Here is a 23,691-nt window from a genome sequence, read left to right on the forward strand (position 1 = left end):
TATCCATTACAACAAGTAAGATGATTTTCATTGAAGAACTTGACAGCCGCTTCCCTCACCGATTGATTGATTGCCTGGCGCGTCATACCTAGCATTGCAACAGACACAATCTAGCCTTGGTTAGATACGTGTCTTTCCAGTTTTACTCTTGTAGAATCGTAGTAGTTATCAGCGAAATTGTGAAGTAGCTGCTATTAAGTTGTCTACGGTACGTGCTAACGGCGAACGTAGTAACTAGCTTGACAGACAGGGTGAGGCGGTTTGAACAAGAGTCCCTAGAGTGCATTCATCAGTAAACCGTGAGTAATTCTCAGGACTTTTTGACAGGTAATAGACATTCATTGTCTATAGGGAAGCTAATTGCTATAGGGTGAATTCCTCGCCCGAGTTGTCTTTACAAATCTGCGAGGTGCTTAGTTTCATCATACCATTGCTAAAGTTTAGCTAGGGGTTACCTTTTGTCACTTGCTTTTCTAATCTCTGAAAACAAACAGGTAAAGTCTGGTAAGGCCTGAAGTGTATTTTCGTACCAGACCTGTGCCGTATAATGCTACATTTGTAACCCTATTAAACTAATCCCTCAATGAGTCACTGGACTGTCTAGCCTAGTCAATAGCATTATGCTAACGTAAAGTAGACAGCTGCACAGTGTCACTCTTGGCATCTTATTTTAGCGCTCTTTCCCGACTGTTTACTGATATATTTAAGATGTAAAAGTCGTTGTTGCTTTGTCTGTATCTATGTGAAGTTTACATGTTATCCTCAGAAAGATCAAATCAGTTTTTAGTGTCCCGATTGAGACACTTTGAGGCGGGTTGTGACACGATAAAAAAAAAATACATAAATTAAAAACACTTTCCTGGAAGTGAGGGTTCGAATCCCACTTGTGACATCAACAGTTTCAGACTAAGATTATGGTTTTATTTTACTGTTTCGTATATTGTTAATATAGACTGAATGTTTATAAAGTAAACCTATGCTCTGCCCTCTCCTCAGTTGAATAGTTATGGCCTCCTTTGCTCCACACAACTTCTCCTGGGTGGAGCCAGGCAAACTGGCTGGACTGGCGATGCCCAGGATGCCATGTGAATACCGGTATATGGTGGACAATGGCATCAAGCACCTGGTTTGCCTCTGTGAGAGGAAACCACCCAACCATGACTCATGCCCAGAGTTACAGCTTCACCACATCAAGATAGTTGACTTTACTCCTCCTTCACCCAATCAGATTGATAGATTCCTCTCTATTGTGGAAGAGGGCAACTCCAAGGGTGAGGTAAGATCTCAGATGCTGACAGGCTGTGCATGATGGATGGTTATGCATTTAACAGTTGTATGCTACCGCAGTACTGTAACTTAAAACATTTGACATTAAATTTCATTCCTGTAAACAAACGTCTTCTTTTGCAGGTTTTCCCCTAACATAGCTAAGTGCTACACTCTGCCAAGAGCCCAAAGGGGGGGGGGGATAATAGATTATTTTTAAAATGTATTACATAGCATTAGTAATATAATTTATCCATTCTGGGAACAGCAAGCCTAGAAGAAATACTCCATAACCCCCAAAATATTCAGGGATACTTTATAGATAACTGACTCAAATAGTGATTGTATTGTTTTCTACAGGGTGTGGCAGTTCACTGCATGCATGGTCATGGGAGAACAGGGACAATGCTGGCCTGCTACCTGGTGAAGACCAGGAAGATTTCTGGGATTGACGCGATCAACGAGATCCGTAGACTGCGGCAAGGTTCAATTGAAACTCACGAACAAGAGAAGGCAGTGGTGCAGTTTTATCAGCGCATTAAGTAACATTGATTAACTGCTTCCACTAAAAGAAGCAGCAAATAGTTACTGTTAATAAGAAAATGATGTAAGAAGTGCCTTAACTACTCCTAAATGAACATTTTATTACCTATTAAGAAAATACAAGAAGGAACAACAGTGCTGAACAATATTATGTTAAAATTACCCATTTTTTGCCCTTGGGACATTTGATTAATAGATGCTGTCATGATGCTAGGAAAAAACTTTTTTTAATTTAAACATTTTTGTCTTCTGAGCTTTCTGTTTATGAACTGGACGCCAAGGAAAAAAGACGCTGGCGCTCCTTGAATGTTAGCTTCTCAGGAGCCGACGCTCTCTTCATTTTCTCCTCCTGGTTTCTGCAAATACAACCATCACATGAGAGATACCTGAATTATATCACATACGGGTGAAACAAACATCCTGTGCTGTTTTAGAATGTATTTATAAAGGGGACTTTACTTTATAGATTTATTTTACTCAGGGATATTATTCCGTTCTATTTTGCACCACTGTGTGCAGATGTATCATTAAGTCTTCTTGAGAAGAAATGTGGCATTAGTAGCTGCCTGTTAAATTAGATCAGGGATGGGGAATTCCAGGCCTCAAGGGCCAGTATCCAGCAGGTTTTAGATATCACCTGGGTCAACACACCTGAATCAAATGATTAGTTCATTACCAGGCCTCTGGAGAACTTCATGACATGTTGAGGAGGTAATTTAGCCATTTAAATCAGCTGTGTTGGATCAAGGACATACCTTAAACCTGCAGGAAACCGGCCCTTGAGGCCTGGAGTTCCCCCACCCCGGAATTAGACTAATGTTCCGCTTTGTGTGCCAAAAAAAGTGTAAACTCACTCTTTTGATGCTGCTTGATGAACATCATGAGCTAATCCACTTAATCGCTGAGCTGCCAAAAACATGGACATTTTCCCAGTTAGAATCAAATGACATAGCTGATATGCACACATACTTTTCTGAATAAACAAAACTGACACAACAACATTCACTTTTCTTTAATGTGTGAATTAAGGATCACCTCTCTTTTCTTCATCTTCCTTTTTGGAGAGGTGAGTTCCCGTCTGCTTTTCCGTTTTGTCCTTCCCACTAGAGCTTCTTGTGTTGTTCTGAACCAGGAAATAAAAGACAATAATGCAAATTATTGGGTGTTTTTTAGTTGTATCCACAAATAAATTTGTCATTACAGAAGTATGCATGTACAGCTATGGTTAGATATGTTAGTTATGGTTAGGTTCATTATGGACATGAACTTCTTGGTAATTTTGACCTTTTAATGTTTTCTTTAATAATTTCCTTTTCTTTGGAATGTTCTTTTTCCAAGGGTAGAATGATTGTACAGCAAACGTCTTTATTGACTTAAAACATCAAGAATTGGGTGCATAAGATTGAATTTGAATTGAAATTTCCAGTAGCAAGTTGCACCTTGACCATACACATTCAGTCAATACGTTTCTGGCATGAATCTGGCTGCATATCTGACCTCTCTTCTTGGCAGAATAGGTAGAGTTCATTGAAACTGGCTGGCTTCCTGGCATAAACCTGGCTTTTACGCCTAATCCACAGATTTTCAATGGGGTTGAGGTCAAGGAATGGGAAGGCCATTGCAGAAGCTTAATGTTAGCCTGAGTTATCCTTTCCAAAACCATTTTTATGTGTATATGGGATCATTGTCCTGTTGGAGCACCCAGTTTTGTTCAAACTTCAAACATCTAGCTGTTGATTTGAGGTGAAATTTACATCCATAGGGATGTAAAATTGGCTTCACTGTGGACAGTGACGCTGGTGTTCCAGCAGTTTCCAGTTCATGGCAGGGTTGAGCCTTGGTGGTTTCTTAACCAGTTTCCTTTCATCCAAATATGACAATTTGGGTCTTCTTCCAGACCAAAGTGGTGACACATCTTTCTTTTACTCATTAACATTTGTTTGAACTGATGATCTCGGTCTCTATAGTTGCTTAGAAATGGCTCCAAAAGACCTGCCAACATGTGTAAAGCTACAGTTCTCCTTAAATCTTCACTGAGTTCTTTAGACTTTCGCGTTGATCAATCCAACGAGTGCCGTCAATCAAATCCCTTTTATGCTGACAAAGAGAAAATTCTAGTTATAGTCAACCATGATGACGAATGAGAAGTTAATAGGCCTTGGAACCATCAACAAAACTTAAGAGTCTATGTATACTCGAGGCTGTATTTAAACTTCGGTATATAAACCGTGTGGTTTAGAGAAACTCAAAATAAAGTCCATCGAATTCTTGTATTTTGAATTATTCCACCCTGGAAAAAGAACCAATCAAAGAAATCATTAAAAGCCCCATTTTGCTATGATATTTAGGTACATGAAGAGTGTATATAAACAAATAATTTAAAGCTGACTTTTTTTCTTAACACTCTCTACTAAAGTCCTAGAATAAATTACCATACTAGGCTCCCTTTAATACACTTTACTTAATACCACAAAAACTTTTGGGCGTCTCTGTGTTCAGCTTTAAATTAGACGAGCTGTGTGACCTAAATAGGAATCGGAAGAGGTTCCAACAGTGTTGTGTATTAACAGTGTCTGAACAGCATACACAAAAAACAGGCTCAGAAAGTAAAGTTTTCAGTGTGTTTTCTCTTTAACCTTGGCCTGTGACATGCTGTTCTCTAGCTGCTGTATCATCACCATCATGTCCAAATCGTTATCTTCATCCTCATCATCTCCTCTCTGCTGAATTTCCTGCAGCCTCTTCTGAAACTGCCACTCCAGGTTGAGCTTTCGGAGTCGGTCGTTCTCCTCCGCCGTGCGCTTAGCTTTAGCCTGAAGCTCTTGCATCTCCTGCTGCAGGAACTCCACCGCTTCAAGCCTCTGCTGCTTCTCCAGCTTCTCCTGGGCTTCCCTCTTCCAAGGATCAGACATATCCAGAGGGTCTTTCTGTTTCATTGGACCTGTGCTCTTTTTCTGTGAACAGGGAGGTTCTTGGAAGGAAACATGCTTTGTTGGAGTGATACTCACTTGAGGTTTTGCTACTTGATCTCTGTGCGTGTTGAGTTTTTGTGATGAAAGTGAGGGCTGAAGTAGCTTCTTAGTTGGAGATACTGGACATGCAGAAGTACTACTAGCTTGGCTTTGAGGATTCTGCTTGTGTCCATTGATTTGAAGAGTTCGGCTCATCTTCACTGCCAGCGACGAAGAACTCTGCTGGAAAGTAGTGAGTGGAGGATTTGACTGGTGGCTTGCTGCTCTTGTTAGGGGGATGTCGATGCGTATCGGCTGGATTGAAGGTGTGGATGTTGAGTGTTGTGAAAAAGGGGTTCTCCAGACACCGGCACAGCTTACACGGCTGACCTGCTGCTGATTTGTGGGGGAGCTGTTATCAGAGAGGATGTCATGAGTAGAAAGACAAGAGCGGATAGGGAAAGACGTGCAGTAGTTCTCAGTTTGCTTTGCACCCTGATCCTTCTGTGTCCACTTGCTCTGACTTTTGTCCAGCAGGGGGCGTCCACTGTCTGTACACAAGTTCTCCTGAGAGAGGGCTTGGCGCTAGAGGGGGATAAATAAAGAGATTTTAATGTAATTCTTTCTAGCTGTACTATTATGACTTTGCTTATGTATTTCTTTTAATGTCTTGGTACACCAAAACTTACCATGACGTTTAGAGATCTATTGGAGCTCTGTCCAGCTAAAGGTTTCAAAGACACTTGGAAAGTTTGCTGTGGTTTGCTAGGTTCAGATACATTCCTGTCCTGGGATCTAGGGTTCGGTAGTGTCAAGTATTCCCAGTGGAATTTCTGACCACAAGAAAGGAAAAAGTGTTACGCTGAATCCTTAAATATTTAAATGTATATGGCCTGACAAGTCACTGAAAATGTGTTAAAAACATTGGTCAACAACGATAATATTAATAATAATCTCACATCAGAGCAAAGATTTTTAGTGGACACAGAAGCGGTGCTGTTTCCTGTGAAAGGGTCAACAAGTTTATCGCCATCCTCCAGGCAAAAGTCTGCTGTAATAAGAAGAAAATAAAAGTACTGCAGTTGTTATTATGACTCGCTCTCCAATGTTATGCATATTTAACAGTAAGAAATATGTGCGGTTAGCGCTCAGCAACAAAAAGTGACAACAGGAGAAGAGCGCCCACCGGCCATGTTGGGGTTGGAGCGATAAAATTGTCTGTTCCTCTGCATTATCTGCTGTTTCTTCCTTCGATTGCCTCCATGGAGCTGCTCTGAGGGACTGTGGTCCTCTGTGCTGTACTTTATGCAGGCTTTATTGTTTGGCTTAGCGTGGTCTCTCTCCCCTTATGAGAGAAGAAGGAAAGAAGAAGAAAAGGTCTTTGTCAGGTAAAAGAAGGTAGAAAGTAATGGAAAAAAAGCTGAGGTTTGATTTGAGTGTACTGGTGCTTGCCTGTAGTCTTCTCTGGGGTGGATTCTCTCAGCAGGGCTTCTAGGCCGTGGTAACTCGCTGCAAATTTTGCAACCTGTAAGGTCACAATGGGGCCAGTTTGCATCATGATCGCTGCTGCCCTAAACCAGTGTAAGATTAATAAGGTTACTTTTCATTAATGTCACAGTTTAGAGATTGTTTCGGAATTACTAAATACTTAAACTTGGCTAAAACATTCTTAAATTTTGGCATTTTTAAAGTTAAAAACATGCTACTCTCAACCAGCTAACCTGTGCTGTGCGTCTAATATTTACATTGCAGTTTTGGGGGGGGAAAGAAGACAAATAGTTCATGAAATTCAGTATAATGTATCATATTAAAGGGAACAGAAAGAGCAACACACTTTATTATTTAAGTTTTCAAGACTACGCCCTACACTGTCACAGTGACGCAATAAAAAGTTTTGGAAAATCACACACTGCATGAAGCATGAGTTTTTACAGACTGCAGAGGCCAAAGATTTCAGTCTATTCTGCTCTATTAATATGGGAAAACATGAGAAAATACACAATTTTGGAATGTAATGCTTCAAGGTCAGAAGTCAGGATCACTCAAATTGGGGAAAAAGCTTTAGTTTTCTTTATCTCGAGATTTTAAAGCAATATATTAATCACTGGAGGCCAAACCGTTATTTCAATATGACATTATATGATGGAAATATCAGTGTCTGTACAAGTTTCACTAATTGTAAAAGAGAATAAGTCAGGGTTATTCTTATTCACTTATGATCTCTCCTGCAGTTTTCAGCTTAGACTAACCACCGTCCTGCTTTCAAAAAGAAAAAATAAGAATAGCTAAACATTTCCCTGGCTGGTGTGCAGTAGCTACCTTTCTTGGCTGAGACCAACCAGGCTTTGACCATCCACACTGAGCAGCTGATCTCCAGCAGTTAACTGGCCATTCTAGACAGAGTAAAGAGACACAGTTTGATTAAGTGCGTACTTCCGCAGTTCATTGAAAATTCTGCTCCTCTTTTTCAAAGATGGACCTAAACTGTGTTTATTCTCACCATTTCAGCCGGTCCTCCCTTGACGATGGATTTAATATAGATCCCGAGGGTACACTGCCCAGCTCCCTGCAGCAAAATAAGAGGCAGGCTGTTTTTGACATCTGTAGTAGTGAATACTAAAATGCTAAAAACTAAGAAATAGTCAGGAATAAACGAACGGTCACCTTGGCAGCTACAATGCTGACCCCCATCCCACTGTTCAAAGGTTTGTTCAGTGTGATCGTCATAATCTCTGGCTGCCTATGTGCTGCCTGTCAAAGAAGAAATTATGCACCCTTAAGTCAAAGTAAAATCATATTTCAACACATCTTGGGCCATGTGTTTCTTTTTTGTTTTCGTTTACCAAATATGTACTCTCTACAGAAGGGTCAGATTCGCTGAAATAAATGGTCCAGTCCCCTTTGGAGTTTGGCTGGGGTGTTAAAGAGCAGAGACCTGTAAGAGAAGGATGTAATATGGTGAAGCAAAGATCCCATTTTAGGTTTAAGTACAGTCGCTTACCGTAATCTGAATTTTTAAAAATCCATACCTTTTTGGCACATTGGCTCCAAAAACTCTCTAAACCCCTGAGGGATTCCTCTCACAGTCTCACAGGAGTATCCTCCCTCCGGCAGCAGGAAGGGCAGGTGGAGGTCGAGGCTCTCCTGCAGCTGGATGTCCTGTCCTTCGCTCCGAATCAGGTTATCTGCTGAGGCCTCGGCAGCTGTCACTACAGCATTGATCAAATCCTGCAGTGAGGACAGGCAGCGGATCACGCAGCTGAAATATTTCAGGAAAAGGTCGATGTGCTGTATAGAGTAGATTGCTATTAGTCATTATGTGGCAAGGCTTCAGGAAACGGATATCCAATCGGCTGGGACTCAAAATCTGGAAAAGGACCCTGATCTCGGACCTCAGTTGCAAATGAGTGCTGTTACCTTCAGGCAACTATAGTAATGGAGCAGGTATTGGTGCTAGTTATAAAGAACAGCAGCAATAATATAAGTTAAAGATTTATCAGTTACAGTTAATATAGTTAAAATACTGTATATTCAGTATTGCTTAGTTAAAATTCGTTTTTGGACAGATGTAATGCTTTGTTTTATATGCACTGTAAAAAAAAAATTATTTCTAATAATCTTGTAAGTCTTAGCTAAAACTATTCCTCTGTTCTGCTGCATGTCCGCCTCACGATGCTCAGTTCTTCTTCTCATGTACTGCCTACACCCAGACATTCTCAAGCCAACCAAGAGGCAAAACCTCTCTCGCACATCGCGAATCTGCTGCTCAGTCTCCTCCCAGTCAAACATGCTCAAAATACCTCACACATGAGGTGTTCAGTCTTTCCTAAGGAACCACTAACACAATCTAATATTAGATGCAGTAAATCATACCCTAGTTAACGTTACCATGGGGCGGTTTTTAGAGTGAACGTTTTAGAGGTGTTGATATAACTGTTGGACTTTTCGATGACTTAGTTTATACAAATGGAACAACGACACCACTGTGGAAGGACAAAAAAAAAACCTGCAGTTCCTCAAATGTCCACTTGAGGCTGGCTTCCAAAAGCGAGTCCATTTTCATAGATTTCAGAAGCATTAAAAAGTTTGAATATATTCTGTTAGAAGAGTTTTCAGCTAATTCCCCAGTTTATGTTGTAAATCTTTGCCTCATTCAAAAGCACTTCTTTTTTATTTAATTGTTTTCTTTCTAATATTTACATTCCAGTTATTATTATTAACCTTTATTTAACCAGGAAAAGTCCCATTGAGATTAAAAACCTCTTTTGCAAGGGAGTCCTGGCCAAGAGGCGACAACACGTTGAAATTACAAAGTTACATACATATTATAAATAACAATTACATTTTAAAAACATTTTTCTCTGGCTCTCTCAATCTGGACTTAAAAGCATTTAATGAAATAAGATCTGCTATCTTCCAGTCTTTTTGCATCATGTTCCATGTGAAAGGGGCAGCATAAGTAAAAGCCCTCTTTCCCAGTTCAGTTCTGGCAAATGGAACATTGAGCAATAAAAGATCGCTTGAACGCAGGCTGTAAGAAACAGTACTTCTCTGTGTGAGCAGATCGCAAATGTAGGTGGGCATTTGTCCAAGCAGGGCCTTATAAATAAAGATGCACCAGTGAGCAAACCTCCTGGAGGACAACGAAGGCCATCCCACTCGAGCGTACAGATCACAACAATGGGTCAAGGCCAGTTAAGACAACTTGAGGTTCAGTACTTCCCCAAGGATAATTTAGGATGCAAACTATCAACCTTCCCATTGGCAGATGACCTTCTCTACCTCCTGAGCTACAGCCGCCACACATTTTCAACTCACAGATTTTACTAAAGCTTTAAGTTGTGGATTATTAGGGGTGTGGTGGGTGCTTCCTGAGACTGCAAGGGGTTACTTCAGCCAATTCAAGACATTAAACTGGACTTTGCTGTGTTTGCACTGTTGGTGGCTTTTGACTTTTTGATTTAGGCGTACAACAAAAGCTATAGCCCTGTCCTCTGCCTTTGTTGTATGTTACTTAGCATTAATAAGCATTAATTGGTATCTCTCTGAGCTGTTACCTGATCGAGCATGATGGGACATGATGGATAGTCGGCGTAAACATTTGTTCTCAAACTCCCGAATAAAGTAATATGACAGCTCAATTTACTATTTCTTATATATTATTCATTATCATATTATTCACCATTAATTATTCACACAGATCTATACAGCGGCACTCCTTTTCTGTGGTGAAGCTTTTAATTCAGCAAGGCACACTAACCCTACGTTTATGCCAGCGTACTGTTTTCTCTGTCACGTGAAAATGTGTTTCACATAATTTGACTAACTGATCTTTAGAGTTGGACCTTTTCTTTCAAGGATTTACAAGCATGAGTGGAAGTGGAAGAGCAGACTGAAGGTACTCACAGGGGGGATGTGTGGCTCATTGGTTGCATAGAGGTAGCCAGCCAGCAGCATGTGCAGCTGCAGTGAGTTCAGCTTGAAACAGGTTGTCTGGATGTCCTTCGCATCCTGCATTGAGTACTTGTTCATGGTCAGGAGGGTGGTTGCCTAGAAACAGCCAGGCAATGCTATTTTAACGGCTTTAACCAAATGAAACGCGCCGTAAATTAAAGCCAATAATACATCTGTCGAAAGCTCTTCGTATTAGAAAAAATAAAACCTGGTTCAGGTTTAAATCATTTTTGAGGTAGAAATTTTTAGTTTTGGTAAAAAGTGCTACTGTTTTAACAGTATTCAAACAGAGAGTTGCATACCTGGATGATGTGGCCCAGGTGGCAGTCAGCTGCCAGCTCCAGGCCCTGTCTCTCTGCCCAGGCTTCGATGGTTGTGAGCCTCTGACGGAGAGCAGCTCCCCAGTAGTGGGAGTGCAGGCCTGGGGTGCTGGCTTCAGGGCTCATGAGCTGATTGAAAAGCCAGACGCTGATGTAGTGAAAGAGCTGAGAGAAGAGCTGGATGGTTAGGGCAGGGTTGACCTGACAACGGCGCAACAGAGACATGGTGTTCATCAAAGTGTTAAGCACCATTTCTGCAACAGGAAGACAGAAAATAGACCGTTTAGTAAAGTCAAGGATCCAAAAACAGTTCACTTAGTAAAATAAGTGAATTAAATATATGCTAATTTAATAACCAAACCTGCACCTATACCAGCTGGCAGGGAACCATATTGCTCAGGATCAATCAGAAAGGTTGGCAAATGTTTCCTCAGCTCATTCTGCAGACACTGTAGCAGACAACTGGAGTAAAAAGTATAACAATTAGACTTTGGGTGACACTATGCATAAGATTAGATCAAATCAGAGTAACATACATAAGATACAAAAATATAATGTAGTTGCGCATAAACATGCAAACAAGATTTTAAAGTTTTAAACAGCAGGTGGGCAGGGGCTATATTCCCTCTCACTGACATCATACAGAGCCAGGAGAAGAAAAAACTTTCAGAAACGTGTCCTTATACTTGTGTAACAGCAGATATAATGAAAAACACAGTAAGTCCTCTCTAAAGTTCTTGTTTTTACTTGTTTCACCACATATAAAAACACATCTTTAGATCATATTAAACAAAGTGAAAAAATTAAGAAAATGACATGTTCAAGTCAAACAGAAGGCTATGGCCTGATTGTGTCGTGTCTACCTGTAGGCTTTGTGCACCAGGTGGGACAGGTCCAGCTGGCTCTGCTGTGTCAGTGGGCTGAGGTCTTGGTCATGCTTGAGGAAGTTTAGCAGCTCAGAGGAGTTGGCCATCCAGAAGGCGAGAGCCCCTCCAATGGTCTGCTGCCTCTGGAAAGGTAAATGTAGCCCACATATGAGCATCGTGCAAACTTAAAGAACACCTGCAAACATAATTCTGAAGTGTCAGCGTCTGAAAGTCCACCTTGACTGTAGACATAATTTAAATTAAACAATAAAGTGACATTTCCTTGAAGTTAATATTTGCAAATGTCACAGAATCTGTCATACACTTGCCTGGATGACCTTCCCTGTCATCGACACCATTTTGTTACTGATCGAGGTTACACTGTCTGCGTGCTCTGAGGTTCGAGAGTCTTGACCGTACCGGCGTTGTAGAGCAAACCGGCACGCGGCGTAGAGGACGTATGCAGGCGAGAGCTTGAAGTGAACGGTGGAGCTGTTGGTGTAATTTATAACTGCACACAGGAAGGGCTCTGCAACTAAATGTGTAAAAGACACCAGCAGGGGGCAGGAGGACATTATGAGAGAGTCTGCAAATACCTCGTATCAAACTATAAAATGCTTATTTCATACTCACAGTTATCAGAGAACTGAACGCCAATCGGTAATCCAGCTTGATCTGAAAGTTCACAATTAGATTTGGATTTAGAATTTAAATATGCCAGACAGTGTCCAAGACATTTATGATCCACTCTGTAGTGTTAAGGTTACTCACCTGCAGCAGCCTGCCTCTGTGGTCTTTTCTTTTCTGTGCAAAATTTCTGTGCATCAATGTTAGACAAGCAAATGCTGTCATTGTTGAGTGAACTTTCAGCTGGCCTGGATAATAATTTAAAAGGAGAGGATGTTATTCTGATGGTTCGGTAGGTGTGACACTGGTAGTCTGGCAAATAAGAAGTAAAAACTGCGAACAATGAAACGTTTTACCCATTCTCATCCTCTGAAGCTTTGTCATCTGTGTTGCTGTTCCTCTCTTTCTTCTTTCCTTTTCTTGACAGCGTCCTCTTAAAGTTTTGTATGAAGCCTCCTTTCTCTTTCTCCTCGAACTTTTCCTTTATTGTTAAACACATAAAACGATGGCGCGGGTGTCAGACAGTACGTTACAGTTATAATTCAGGTTTGATGGGTGTTAGAGTTACCTCCACACTGTCCTTGTCTTTCTTGAGCACAAAGCGTCCTTCTCTGTTGGCTGAGTTCCAGTTTAATTGCACAACTAAAGGTCTCTCATTCAGATCCAGCTTGCGTTCTTCTTCCATACAAAACATAGAAAGCAGGAAGAGCTTAGTTACTGAATCATATAAGCGACTAGAGCACGTGGCTGTGCTTGATTACTCCTTTATATCTTGTTTTAAAAATATTAACATAATGATAAAACTGACATTTCAGTATTACCCACACATGCCACTATAAAAGCAAATAAGCAGCCAGAAACATGCAGTGTCGTCACCTGTTTTCTCTTGAGTTAATTGCTTACCCCTGTTGTTGTGGATTTCATACAGGGCATAACTAGTAGTCAGCATTTTCATGTCGGGCCTGAATTTCTCTGACAGCATGTCAATGATCTCACGAGTCACTGAGTTGCTGCAGATGCGCAGACACTTCGTGGCCACGTTGCCTTCAGCAGGGTCCTCGAAGTAGAAGCGCATCACGCCATGAAATTCCAGATTCTGCCAAGAAACGTGACGTTTTTAGAGTGTTTTGCGTGTTTGCCTTTCATATTACTGCAGTCGTGAAAGAACTAAGACGAAGTTTGAACCAGCAGCTTGAGTATATGCAGGGTAACCAGTCATACATGACAGCTTTGAACTGTGTCCTGTGTTTTCTGTTCATTAAATTTACCTTTTTTTATTGCATTAAAAAAAAACACGCTTTTCTATCCTTCTGTGTCCTTCCTTAACTGTGAAGGTGAATAGACTTTGAAAAGGAATGGACCAATTTAGTCTTTATAAAGAGCTGTTTTCTATTTAGGAATTTAAAAAGCTTTCAGAATGTCCCTGAGAACCGTTCCTGCTGCTCCTCATGTCTAAAACAAAACAAACGACCCCTTAAATCTGAAGCTAAAAACAGGATTCCAACTGAGAAAAAGTCTGTTTTCTAAGACTTGGAGCTTGGAGTTAAGAGAACATTTGAATTGTGATCAGCTGGTTATAGCCCCGCAGAGAGAAACAGGCAGTACAGCTTACGCTAAATGTAAGTTAAATGAGCAGAGCAAGATTTACAGTTTCTGCTGTCCTCTATACAGTTGTGCTCTGAAGTTTATGTACAATTAGTTTTATGGTAATTTTAGGCTTTTAATGATTTTACTGAGCTGTTGTTTTTTCAGGGCGGAATAATTATACAGTATACATCTTTAATGACCTTAAAAAACAAGAATTGGGTGCAAAGTTTTAATTTATTTTGGATTTTCTTTATACACTCACAAAAAATATTTTAATAAGTGATGCTGGAGTTTCCACAATGTCTTTTAAGTTGGCAAGGCCAAGGCCTGTTAACTTCTCATTAGTAATCATGATCAAGTACGACTGGTAGTTTTTCTTCGAAAAGCATTTGTTTGACAGCACTCAGTGGATTGACCAATTCTCAGAACGATGGAAAAGTAGATATACACACCCTGTGAAGGTCTGTTAGAGCCTTTTTTAAAACAACTGCAGATTCCAAGATCATCATTTCAAGCAATTGTGTATATAAATACATGTTGTTAAGATGGAAGAAGACCCACGTATCCTGTGACTCCAGCCAACTGTAATTTCCATCACCAGTTAAACTTAATCAGATAAAAATAGACATTATAATTTCCCTAAGTGGTGTCTTCTGTTGTTTTCTAACCTCATAACAAACAAATATGTGACATTTATTTGGGGGGAAAAGAAAATTATCATTTTACTGAAATTATGAAATTACTGTTACTAACAGCCTGAGGCCTTTCTTTGTGGAGTTTGCATGTTATTTTTGTGCCTGTGTAGGCTGGATACTCCAGTTTCCCTGGGGTACACCACCTGCACCTGCCCAGTGACAGCTGGGATATGCTCCAGCCATGCCCCTCTGTGACCTCGAACTAAGTGATAATGAAAGTGAATAGAGGCTTCTGTATTTTTATATACTTTTGGGGTTTAGCCTTTAATTGATAGGACAGTGGAGAGAAGACAGGAAATTTGGGAGCAAGAGCAAGGAGAAGACACGCAATAAATGGCCCCAGGGCAGAGTCAGACCCAGGCTTCTACAGTAACTTTATGCAATATGATTAAAAGCAGAGACTCAACCCAGTGAGCTAAACAGGCCCTCGGAAGCTTCTGTATTTAAATGTTGGGGCTATTTTCAAACACAGACTTTCTGTGTGTTCTGCAATTTTGGCTACAGTAGCTCTTTTGCAGGATTAAACAACATCAGCCTACTTTTGCAGAGCTTTGGATCTGTTCACCCATCTCTTATTCCTTTACCCAGTTGGTAGGCACTAAGCATTGCATCACAAGACTCGTTGTTTTGGAGATGCAATTCTCTTGCCTTCACAGATTGTCTTATCAAAGTCCATCCTCACAGAGCCACTGGCTGCTAAAGTCTGGTCACCGCTCAGACATAGTGAAGCTCAGTGGGATGTTGCACACAAGTTCACTGGCTCAACCAGTAATTTATCAGTGAGAACCTTTTTTTGCAGAACCTCTACTATTCATTACATTTGTATTTATCTTCAGAGCTTCAACAGATAAAACTAAAAAATCAGTTAAGAGCACTTCCAATTAAAATTTCTGTAACCCTCCAGTGCAAGGAAAAGTCTCAGCCTGGCCACCTCAGTAAAAAGAATAACTACATACTAACTAAATAACTTCATATTTCAGTGGTTTGAAAACTGTGGCTGGTGGGTGAATATAATATAGCACACATATAAATAAACATTTTCCCTATTAACCACGAATATTTCAGTTATTTTACAACAGATAATTTTCCTGTTTTGGAACATAAAAAGTGAAACAGCAACAAGAATGTGCTAGTGGCAAAACATCTGATCAGACCAGAAATGTAAAGGCCAAAAGTACGCAGCTGATTCTTCTGTAATAATAACCAGTAAATCCAGAAATTTAAGAAGCTTTAAATTTAAGAGTAAATGCCAGAATTTGATATAAATAAATTTGAAAAACTGAATATCTAAATACTTTCTATTGATCGGCTAACTGAATTGTTCATTAGTCATTTTTAAATGAGCTTTTAAAGTAACATGTCTGTGTCTTATAATATCAAATAGCACCAATAATTAAAAGTAGAAAAACATTTTTATCTTTGAAACTACATCTAAAACTGTGGCACTGACAGAAAATACAGAAACCTTCACAAACACAGATATTTTGTGTTCCTCACCTCGTCAGGTTGGCTGATTTCAAACAAGTCCAGTCTGTTATTGTTCCACTGTCTGATGACTTTCCCTAACTTATCTTGTTCATCCTCTTCGGGCATTTTTAACAACCAACCTCAAAGTTGTTTTCTAAATAACAGCAAAGCTCCTTCCTACAAAAACAGGCTGTTTCAGTAGGACTGCAGCTCTCATCGAATCTATTCCCCACTTACATTGTTCTCTGCAGTGAATTCTTAAACATAGTTGCCTACTTAATACCCGCATACTCATCCCCTCTTCAAGCCCCCTCACCGCTCTGCCCTCATTTAACAGGTCAGTGGATCTTTGTTATGTGAGAGACACAGTTTCCTAATCACACATTTGATACAAGAAAATAATTCCCACGTTTATCGGGCAGCACAGATTTAATCTATCATCTTCTCTTTTCATTATTTTCACCACTTTCAAACATAATTGTCTTTAAAGATTGTGTTTTGCTGAGAAAACATTTTTTCTCAGTCATCTCTTTTTTTTCTTTTTTTCTTTTTTCACAGCATTGTTTATGCTTGAGGGAATCCCATTTCTCACGCATGCCATTGATTTTCAGCACAATTTATAGTTACATGTCTTCCCATGTATGTGGGGCAGCTTTTGTTGGCTGCTCCAAAGCTTTCTGGGTAAACCTTCGGTGGAACAAAAGGCGTAACAAAACCATCCTCAATTATACATACAGTATTGATTTTTCTTTTTTTAAATGAACAATCAAGCGTATTGTTGTCTGGATGATGGAATGTGCAGATTTCTCAGAGAAGCAGAAAAACAAAAAACTACATTAAAGTTTCTTCCATTATTGTCTGTTTGATGAACACATCGAAGCTCCAGCCCAGGAGAATAACTATATATATATATATATATATATATATATTAGGGGTGCAACGATATTTGTATCGATATTGAACCGTTCGATACAGTGCTTTCGGTTCGGTACGCATATGTATGAACAATACAACATTTGTAATTTATTTTATCAACTTTCCTTCTGACGATGCTGTCTGTGTTGAGCGCTCAGTGAATCTGCGTTCGACTACTCCGCCTAGGCTGCACTGTCGAGCGCAGATCCACTGAGCGCTCAACACAGACAGCATCGTCAGAAGGAAGAGCGCAGGGCAAGCTAGCAAGACAGAAGTTAAGCTCTCCTTGCAACATGGACCTCCCCCACTCTCATTCAGATCTGGCGTTTGGAATTATTTTGGTTTTCATGTGACGTATGACCCTGAAGGTAAGCGAGTCATGGACTAAAGTAAAACAGTATGTTGGATGTGCCATGCAATGCTCACTTACATGGGTGGGAACTAGTGTGTTAGCGCAGTTAGCTTGTTAACGTGTTGGCCGTCTAGCCCCATGCACTGGGCGATCGGCGGTAGCTCGTTAACGGAGATTTGCCGTGTTGTGGCGTTAAGGTCATTTCAACGAGATTAACCTGAAAGCACTAGTGGGAACACAACGAATATGACTGCACATTTACGCCGACATCATCCTAGTGCAAAGACAAAAACAACAAGCATGCTACTAACTTTAGCAGAGTCATTTAGACAGCTGTTAGCACATGATTCTCCTTATGCTGCTGAGAATATAGCCCAGAAGAAGCGGATAGTATAGCTTTTATTTTGGAAAGAGACATTTCTCTGTAATAAACTCTCTTTTCCAAAGATGAGTGATTCCTCAATCAGATACAGGGCTCGCAATATCGCCAGCCCGACGTCCTGGGGCTAGCGATTTTTTTCAGACAGGCTACCCTGCCCATCGGGCTATTGTAGGAAGGAAAAATATATGTCAATGCTTTTGCATTCTTTCAGAAATGTAGCTGGGTAATTATGTCATTGGCATCGGTGAGCCACTGTCAATATGTGACATATTGAAATCGCGTTTGAATTTGCGCTTGTTTTTTTGCTTTCACTTTATAATCGTGCAACTGTGTATAGAGAGCGACAGCACTGATCTGTGAGTGATGATAATTTGTGCACCAATTCCTCTGACATCGTCTTATTAATCGTTAGCTTACTATGCAAACATGACAAGTGAAATCTCCGCAGCAAGCTTAAACATGTGACAGGTTGATCGCGCAGAGAATCGGTGAGCTTATGTGAGTGCCTGTGTAAAAGCAGCAGGATATATATTTTAGTTCTGCTGAGCCAAATAAGAGAGGTCAGGGTGAAGAAGTGACAGCCAAAGAAAAGCTTACCACAAAACGGAGAAGTTATGACAAATGAGACTATAAGGCAAAAAGAAAGTGCAGCTTTATGGTTTCATGGACAAAATAATTTCTGTGGCTGCAATATGACGAGCTAAATAACCAGGGCTGCACATAAGTGGTCCGCAGGTGCGCATTAGCTGTCAAAATAAAAAACGCGCACAAGGGTTAGGGTTAAATTTAAAAACTGTACTTTTGAGTTAAAATATATATTTATAATTTTAATAAATGACAAATTAAAAAGGCATGAACATTTTTTTTGTATCGAAAAAACATCAAACCGTGACACCAAAGTATCGAACCGAACCGAACCGTGAATTTTGTGTATCGTTGCACCCCTAATATATATATATATATATATATATATATATATATATATATATATATATTTATTTCATTTAAAAGCTTAGTTTATACAGTGTTTTATATATAAGGTTATATAAACATATAATGGTGTAATGGTGTGGAGAATGTTTTCTTGGCACACTTTGGTACCAACTGACCACGTTTAAATGCCATAGCCTTGGTATTGTTGCTGAACATGTCGATCCCTATATTACTACATTATACCAATCTTCTGATGACTAATTTGAACAGGATAACACTATCTCACAAAGCTCAATGCAGCTATATGTAGCTCTAATGACCAATCACATTGGAACAGGGTTACAGGCGGGTAAACAGTGCATGTGAAAGTAACAAAAGAAAGCTATTGCATCTGCATTTCAGAACCAGGTTCACTGAGTTGTGGTAGTGGGATGGATGTATAGATAAACCAATATAGAGCTGAATTGATGAAAGAGGTGTTTATTAAACACAATCAATAAAAGGAACAAAAATGATAGTACAACATAAGGGTCTTGTAGGGGCCAAAGTGTTTTATAAATGGCTACATGCTGGCAAAATTGCGTATTTGGTGTTTGGGTCTGTAACTCAAATACCTGAGGGTTTTTTTTTTTAGTTTTAACACCCCTTTTATCTCAAGGAGACATAAAGGTGCTGATCCCTTATTCATTTGACTGTCAATAACACCTTGTGTGTTTCATCACTTCACAGTGTCTATATTTCTAGTTAACACTTCATATGAATGTAACACAAGTCTGCACAACCACGGCAGTTTTAAATAACTTTTCACTGGCTGTGAAGCTACTGTTCAGTGTATTGTAAACACAGGACATCTGCAGAAAAAAATCCACTAATGTTTTTCTCTGTGAAGCGTTAGACTTTCATCAAGCTGTTTCCCTCTGCATATTTCGATTTCTCTTTCTTCCTGTCAGAAAGCGCACACAAACAAAAATGAAGGACTTCGAACATGAATCTCTCTGCGGCAAATGCCTAATTGGAAAACTGGGCTTTTTAAGCACACTCTTGTCTCTTAGACATCAAACACTGATTTTCTTTCTGCTGTCTTCCTCCCTCCTCCAGTGTTTTTTTCAGCACATTTCTATTTCATGTTTTGAAATTTATTTTTCATTATCCTGAAACATTTCTGCAAATCAATTCTATGATCTCTGGCAGGGCAACTATAGACATCTCCTGTACACTGTACCACATCAACATCACACCTGAAACAAAGATAACATATGTAATATGCTAAATACTGTAAATTTTACTATATACAAAATAGTCGCAGGTAGATCAAAAACTTTAAATTAACTGTAAAGAACCAGAGGCAGCTCCAGCCACATACTGGCCAGTCTGTATAGCAGGAATGGGGCTACAATGGCTCCAGTGCCACTAGCTGATGAACACACTGACACACCCAGATTTCTGTGAGAAATTAAAACTGACAACAGGAAGTTAGAGCCACATTGGTCTGAAAAGTGAAGCCAATATAGAAGTGTTTTAAACCTGCTCTTTTTGTAATGGGCACCAGAGGGCGATATCGGTGGTTGAAAGGACTGGTAGACTTTTGCCTACAGAGATTTCACACATGATGCAAGTGCACATTGCTTTTGAGATGTCTCCAATAATGTGAATGTGATACAACCACTGGTTGGCGAGTGGTTCCTAGCAGTTGTTCACTGGGTGAAATCAGTTCAGCTCTAAAAGCTCCTATACTCCTATACTCTTTGTCTGTAAACTGTTAGCCGATAAACGTCTAGCTGCACAGTCAGATCCATCCTTCACTTGTCACCTTCAATTTCAAAACCAAAATGGCCATGGTGAAAGTGAGTATCTGAGGGAGCATCAAACCCTTGTTGACCAGCAGATAAAGTATGAGCCCAATGGGAAGCTCCACCACAGCACAGAAAAAAATCCAAGAAGACATTGTTACGTGCTTGTAAACCTGGATCAAAGAATTATAGTATGGTACCATTGTGATGTATAAAAACATAAAATCCTTAATTGTAGTTTCAGACTGATTTACCAAGTATACATTAAAATTAGAGTGTTTTTTCTTATATTTGGTGTCCTGAACAAGTCCATAATTGACATAATTGGGTGTACTTCCTTCTTTTACTCCTAATGAATGATCTAAAAACATTTTAATAGACTGTTAAAATATTCCATTTGTAAATTGCATCTCCTATGTTAATAAGATTATACAGTTGTTCAAAAATGTTGTCATACCTCTGGTAGATCATGTGGTAAACATTTCCCATTGCATTTAGCATTGTTTGCAGCAACTTTCATGGCCTCCGTAGTTCTTTGTTGTGAAAACAACCAGTGTGGATCCTTTTAACAAACATAACACAACTTACTATTGGACTCAGCGTGAATATGAAGTGAAGATTAAGCATTGAATGTGTCACATTGAAGGAAAATTATATTCATACCAATGGTTTGAGATAAACAGGATGCAAAGAAGACTCATGGCCAGCTGCAGAGTCTTCCAGGAGGACAGGAAGTAAGCCAGACCAGCCAGGCAGGATAACCATGCCAATAGAGTAGGAAGTTCAAATCACCATGGCCACAAATTTCCTGTTGTTGGACCCAAAGAACTCAATCACTACGTAAAGAAAATAACATGTTTTAGCAGAACATTGAAAGCGGATCAGTCTAACACAACAAAGGAGACAATATGTGACAAAATATGCTAAATTAATCATCAAAGGGTAGATTTGATCTTTTGCAGCCAACAACCTAGTGTAAAAGATGGATAGATAGCTGCTAAGTCTAAGAATAGGGCTCCTTAAACCTCCATTCTATCTAGTGGCCAACAGGGGGTTCTCTAGTTAAAAAATAAAAGTATAAAAATGTAAAAGAAATCATTGTGTAGTTTTCACTTGATTTGATATGTCACTATTCATTTTGATTATGAGATTATAGTTGGAATCGCTAGTTTTAAGCCCTACTTAGTACAAAATCATGATCATTTTATAAATTATTTTCCAATTTAAAGTAAATCAGATGACAATCCAAGGAAAGATTTAGGCATTGCTACCCTGTAAGTTGCTACTTTATATCCTCAGTGATTTGATATCTTGTTTTAAAAGAGTGATGAAATGACTAAAATGCTAAACGAGCAATCAAAAAGGTCCATAAATCAGTCGGTGACGTCATCTAGGGTCAATGAGTTAGAGGGGTATGCCTAAATTGATTTGTTGGTGAAAAGAAAAAAATGTGTTGTCATTGGTGCACCTATTGTCATAGGTTTATTATAACCTGACAGCTGGGTAACCTGTCACAAAAGTTCCAATGAAAAATCCACATGCCAGGGAAACTTGATTCATGTCGGCGAGCCAGGATCTAAAAACTAGGTGGGAAGGAATTCCAAGAAACACAAAGATTAACACTGTTTTCCTTTGTGATTTCATGACTATAACAGTAAAATAAACCTAGTAAAAACCAAAGATCACAAACGAATGTGTGTGATGAGAATAGCAAGGGGGGCAATATTTGAAAGTTTAGATCCAGGAAAAGACTTCTTTTCACAACTGAAAATGGATTTCTTTAAAACTCTCATGGTAACATGGCTCACTTGTTTTATTTTTAGCTGCAGGACAGATTAGGTCATGTTCCAGAGTTACACAACATCACATGAATATTACATGTGATGCAATGAGTTTCTTCTCAAGTAGTCAAAACATGAATCAGTCTAATGCAAACGCAACCCATGAGCTCAATTACAACAGCTGTAAAATCAATTTAAAGATATATGGCATCATACTATAACATCATTGGAGAAATAGGAAAAAAATGACCATTTACCTTTAAAACAATAGTAGTGCGGTTAACACCCATCTGCTTTCGCACGCCACCGTCTGGGTTGCATTAGCAATCCGCTGCCAGTCAAGTTCATCATATTTCTTTTGGCTTTCGCTCCAGTCCACTGCAAATCTCTCACAACGGCTGAAAGATCCAGACTGTTCTGAGTGGGGAATGGTCACGTCCCGCACCTTGACATCACTCCATCCACATTCCTCCCAGAGGCCCTCAGATCCATGACTCCAGCACCAGTGATCCAGAGTGTGGCCTAAGAAAACAACTCCAACAAGTACAAAAGCGAAAACTATCAAGTGTGGCAATCTTCCTCTGGAATGGCCCAAAGTCTCATATCTGCATGATGAGTTTGTCCACGTTTGCCATCTCTGGTGATTAAGGACTGTCTTAAAATGATGGGTCTCTTAAGCAGTTCTAGTCTGAAGATGTCTAAGAAGAGTCTTGATCAAAGGCCTGCTTTTTTTTATAACTCTTGAGTTTACTGCTCATCATTTCAAGGGTTTTGCGCAGGCTTATGTCATTAAACATGCAGCATTATGAAGCTTGATCCTGTGATTTATGTCTGCAGAGGTGCATTTTCTGCCTTCAGCCTTCATCTTGATTTTTATCGTTAAGATATATTTTTGAACTGCTCTTCTTCTGCTATTGCAAATTTGGCGAGAATTTTTCTTGCATCATTTTCTAATCATTGATTGAAACTCAGCTATGAGAAGTAGCAGTTTTAACATCAGATTTTAAAGTTGAAAACAGTTATTGTTTCTGCAAAATGTATGCTTTTTAAGGTAAAATGCCATGTTTAAATGGACTTCATTTATACACCAGGTTTTATCACTTATCAAAGGACAAAAGAGGCTTCAGACCTTAGAATAGAGGCTGTGCTGCATCACCTCATTTTTGCAATGCTGTGTAAGCAATTGCAAACTGTGGAAACCCAACCATAAGTTGTAGTTTGTTATTATTACCTGATGTTGGACTTCAACCACTCAGCAGTTTGCACTTTTTGTTTCATGTGACAATGCATTACATGCAGTCAGTGGGTGACAGATGTGCACTTCGGACATGTTTAGGATGCATACTCTTACTGTGGAGCTGTAATTTAAAAGGGCTGTGTGTCGTTAAACACTTAGATGCCTTGACATATGTGCAAGTTACCCGTAGTGTTAATGCAATCCAAGAGTTCCAAGTGGAAAACTGGGACAGTGCAGTGATATTGTGTCTGTCATACGTTTTCATATTTAATCCATCCATCCATCCATCCATTCGCTTCCGCTTATCCTTTTTCAGGGTCGCGGGGGGCGCTGGAGCCTATCCCAGCTGTCATAGGGCGAGAGGCGGGGTACACCCTGGACAGGTCGCCAGTCTGTCGCAGGGCCAACACACAGGGACAGACAACCATTCACACTCACATTCACACCTAGTGACAATTTGGATTATCCAATTAACCTATCCCCACAAGCTGCATGTCTTTGGACGGTGGGAGGAAGCCGGAGTAC

The 23,691-nt window shown here is 39.8% G+C and overlaps 3 protein-coding genes across 9 annotated transcripts; 1 reads left to right on the top strand and 2 right to left on the bottom strand.

The window, feature by feature from the left end:
• The first annotated feature begins 37 nt into the window (after positions 1-37).
• On the top strand, positions 38-2,964 carry dusp23b (dual specificity phosphatase 23b). Of its 3 annotated transcripts, none has more exons than XM_026151533.2 (3): positions 38-299; positions 997-1,276; positions 1,627-2,964. In XM_026151533.2, exons 2-3 carry the CDS (start codon positions 1,007-1,009, stop codon positions 1,810-1,812), a joined length of 456 nt encoding a protein of 151 aa, XP_026007318.1. In that variant the 5' UTR covers positions 38-299; positions 997-1,006; the 3' UTR covers positions 1,813-2,964. The 3 variants fall into 3 exon arrangements, with proteins under 3 accessions (XP_026007318.1, XP_026007320.1, XP_026007319.1); XM_026151535.2 differs by having other exon boundaries at positions 55-208; XM_026151534.2 differs by having other exon boundaries at positions 63-327.
• Positions 1,891-22,322, bottom strand: afdnb (afadin, adherens junction formation factor b). Of its 5 annotated transcripts, XM_080293625.1 has the most exons (26): positions 22,187-22,322; positions 20,812-20,956; positions 20,606-20,710; positions 12,931-13,123; positions 12,596-12,705; positions 12,384-12,508; positions 12,172-12,275; positions 12,034-12,075; positions 11,730-11,935; positions 11,398-11,543; positions 10,896-10,996; positions 10,517-10,788; positions 10,167-10,310; positions 7,790-7,988; positions 7,604-7,695; positions 7,425-7,511; positions 7,261-7,326; positions 7,080-7,153; positions 6,213-6,331; positions 5,947-6,105; positions 5,720-5,811; positions 5,450-5,593; positions 4,446-5,345; positions 2,845-2,932; positions 2,664-2,715; positions 1,891-2,165 (listed from the first exon to the last, which is right to left on the bottom strand). In XM_080293625.1, the coding sequence occupies exons 2-26, from the start codon at positions 20,911-20,913 to the stop codon at positions 2,072-2,074; spliced, it is 3,816 nt and encodes a 1,271-aa protein (XP_080149751.1). In that variant the 5' UTR covers positions 20,914-20,956; positions 22,187-22,322; the 3' UTR covers positions 1,891-2,071. The 5 variants fall into 5 exon arrangements, with proteins under 5 accessions (XP_080149751.1, XP_080149755.1, XP_080149752.1 ...); XM_080293629.1 differs by lacking the exon at positions 22,187-22,322 and having other exon boundaries at positions 10,902-10,996; positions 12,596-12,702; positions 20,812-21,055; XM_080293626.1 differs by lacking the exon at positions 22,187-22,322 and having other exon boundaries at positions 12,596-12,702; positions 20,812-21,055.
• Positions 21,253-22,564, bottom strand: slc22a3 (solute carrier family 22 member 3). Its single transcript, XM_080293630.1, is given in 4 exon segments — positions 21,253-21,778; positions 21,901-21,912; positions 22,214-22,495; positions 22,497-22,564. Coding segments are annotated over 4 exon segments (507 nt in total). The 3' UTR covers positions 21,253-21,633.
• Positions 22,565-23,691: the final 1,127 nt, after the last annotated feature.

The sequence above is a fragment of the Astatotilapia calliptera genome, chromosome 19 (genome assembly GCF_964374335.1).
Source record: "Astatotilapia calliptera chromosome 19, fAstCal68.1, whole genome shotgun sequence".
Classification (NCBI taxonomy): domain Eukaryota; kingdom Metazoa; phylum Chordata; class Actinopteri; order Cichliformes; family Cichlidae; genus Astatotilapia; species Astatotilapia calliptera.

Coding starts and splice junctions, on each gene's coding strand:
- dusp23b (XM_026151533.2), top strand. CDS start 1,007: ATGGCCTCCTTTGCTCCACACAACTTCTCCTGGGTGGAGCCAGGCAAA. Junction 1,277..1,626: donor AGGGCAACTCCAAGGGTGAG/GTAAGATCTCAG, acceptor TGTTTTCTACAG/GGTGTGGCAGTTCACTGCAT.
- afdnb (XM_080293625.1), bottom strand. CDS start 20,913: ATGGTTATCCTGCCTGGCTGGTCTGGCTTACTTCCTGTCCTCCTGGAA. Junction 20,711..20,811: donor CTGTTTATCTCAAACCATTG/GTATGAATATAA, acceptor GTTTGTTAAAAG/GATCCACACTGGTTGTTTTC. Junction 10,789..10,895: donor GCCAGCTGGTATAGGTGCAG/GTTTGGTTATTA, acceptor TTCCTGTTGCAG/AAATGGTGCTTAACACTTTG.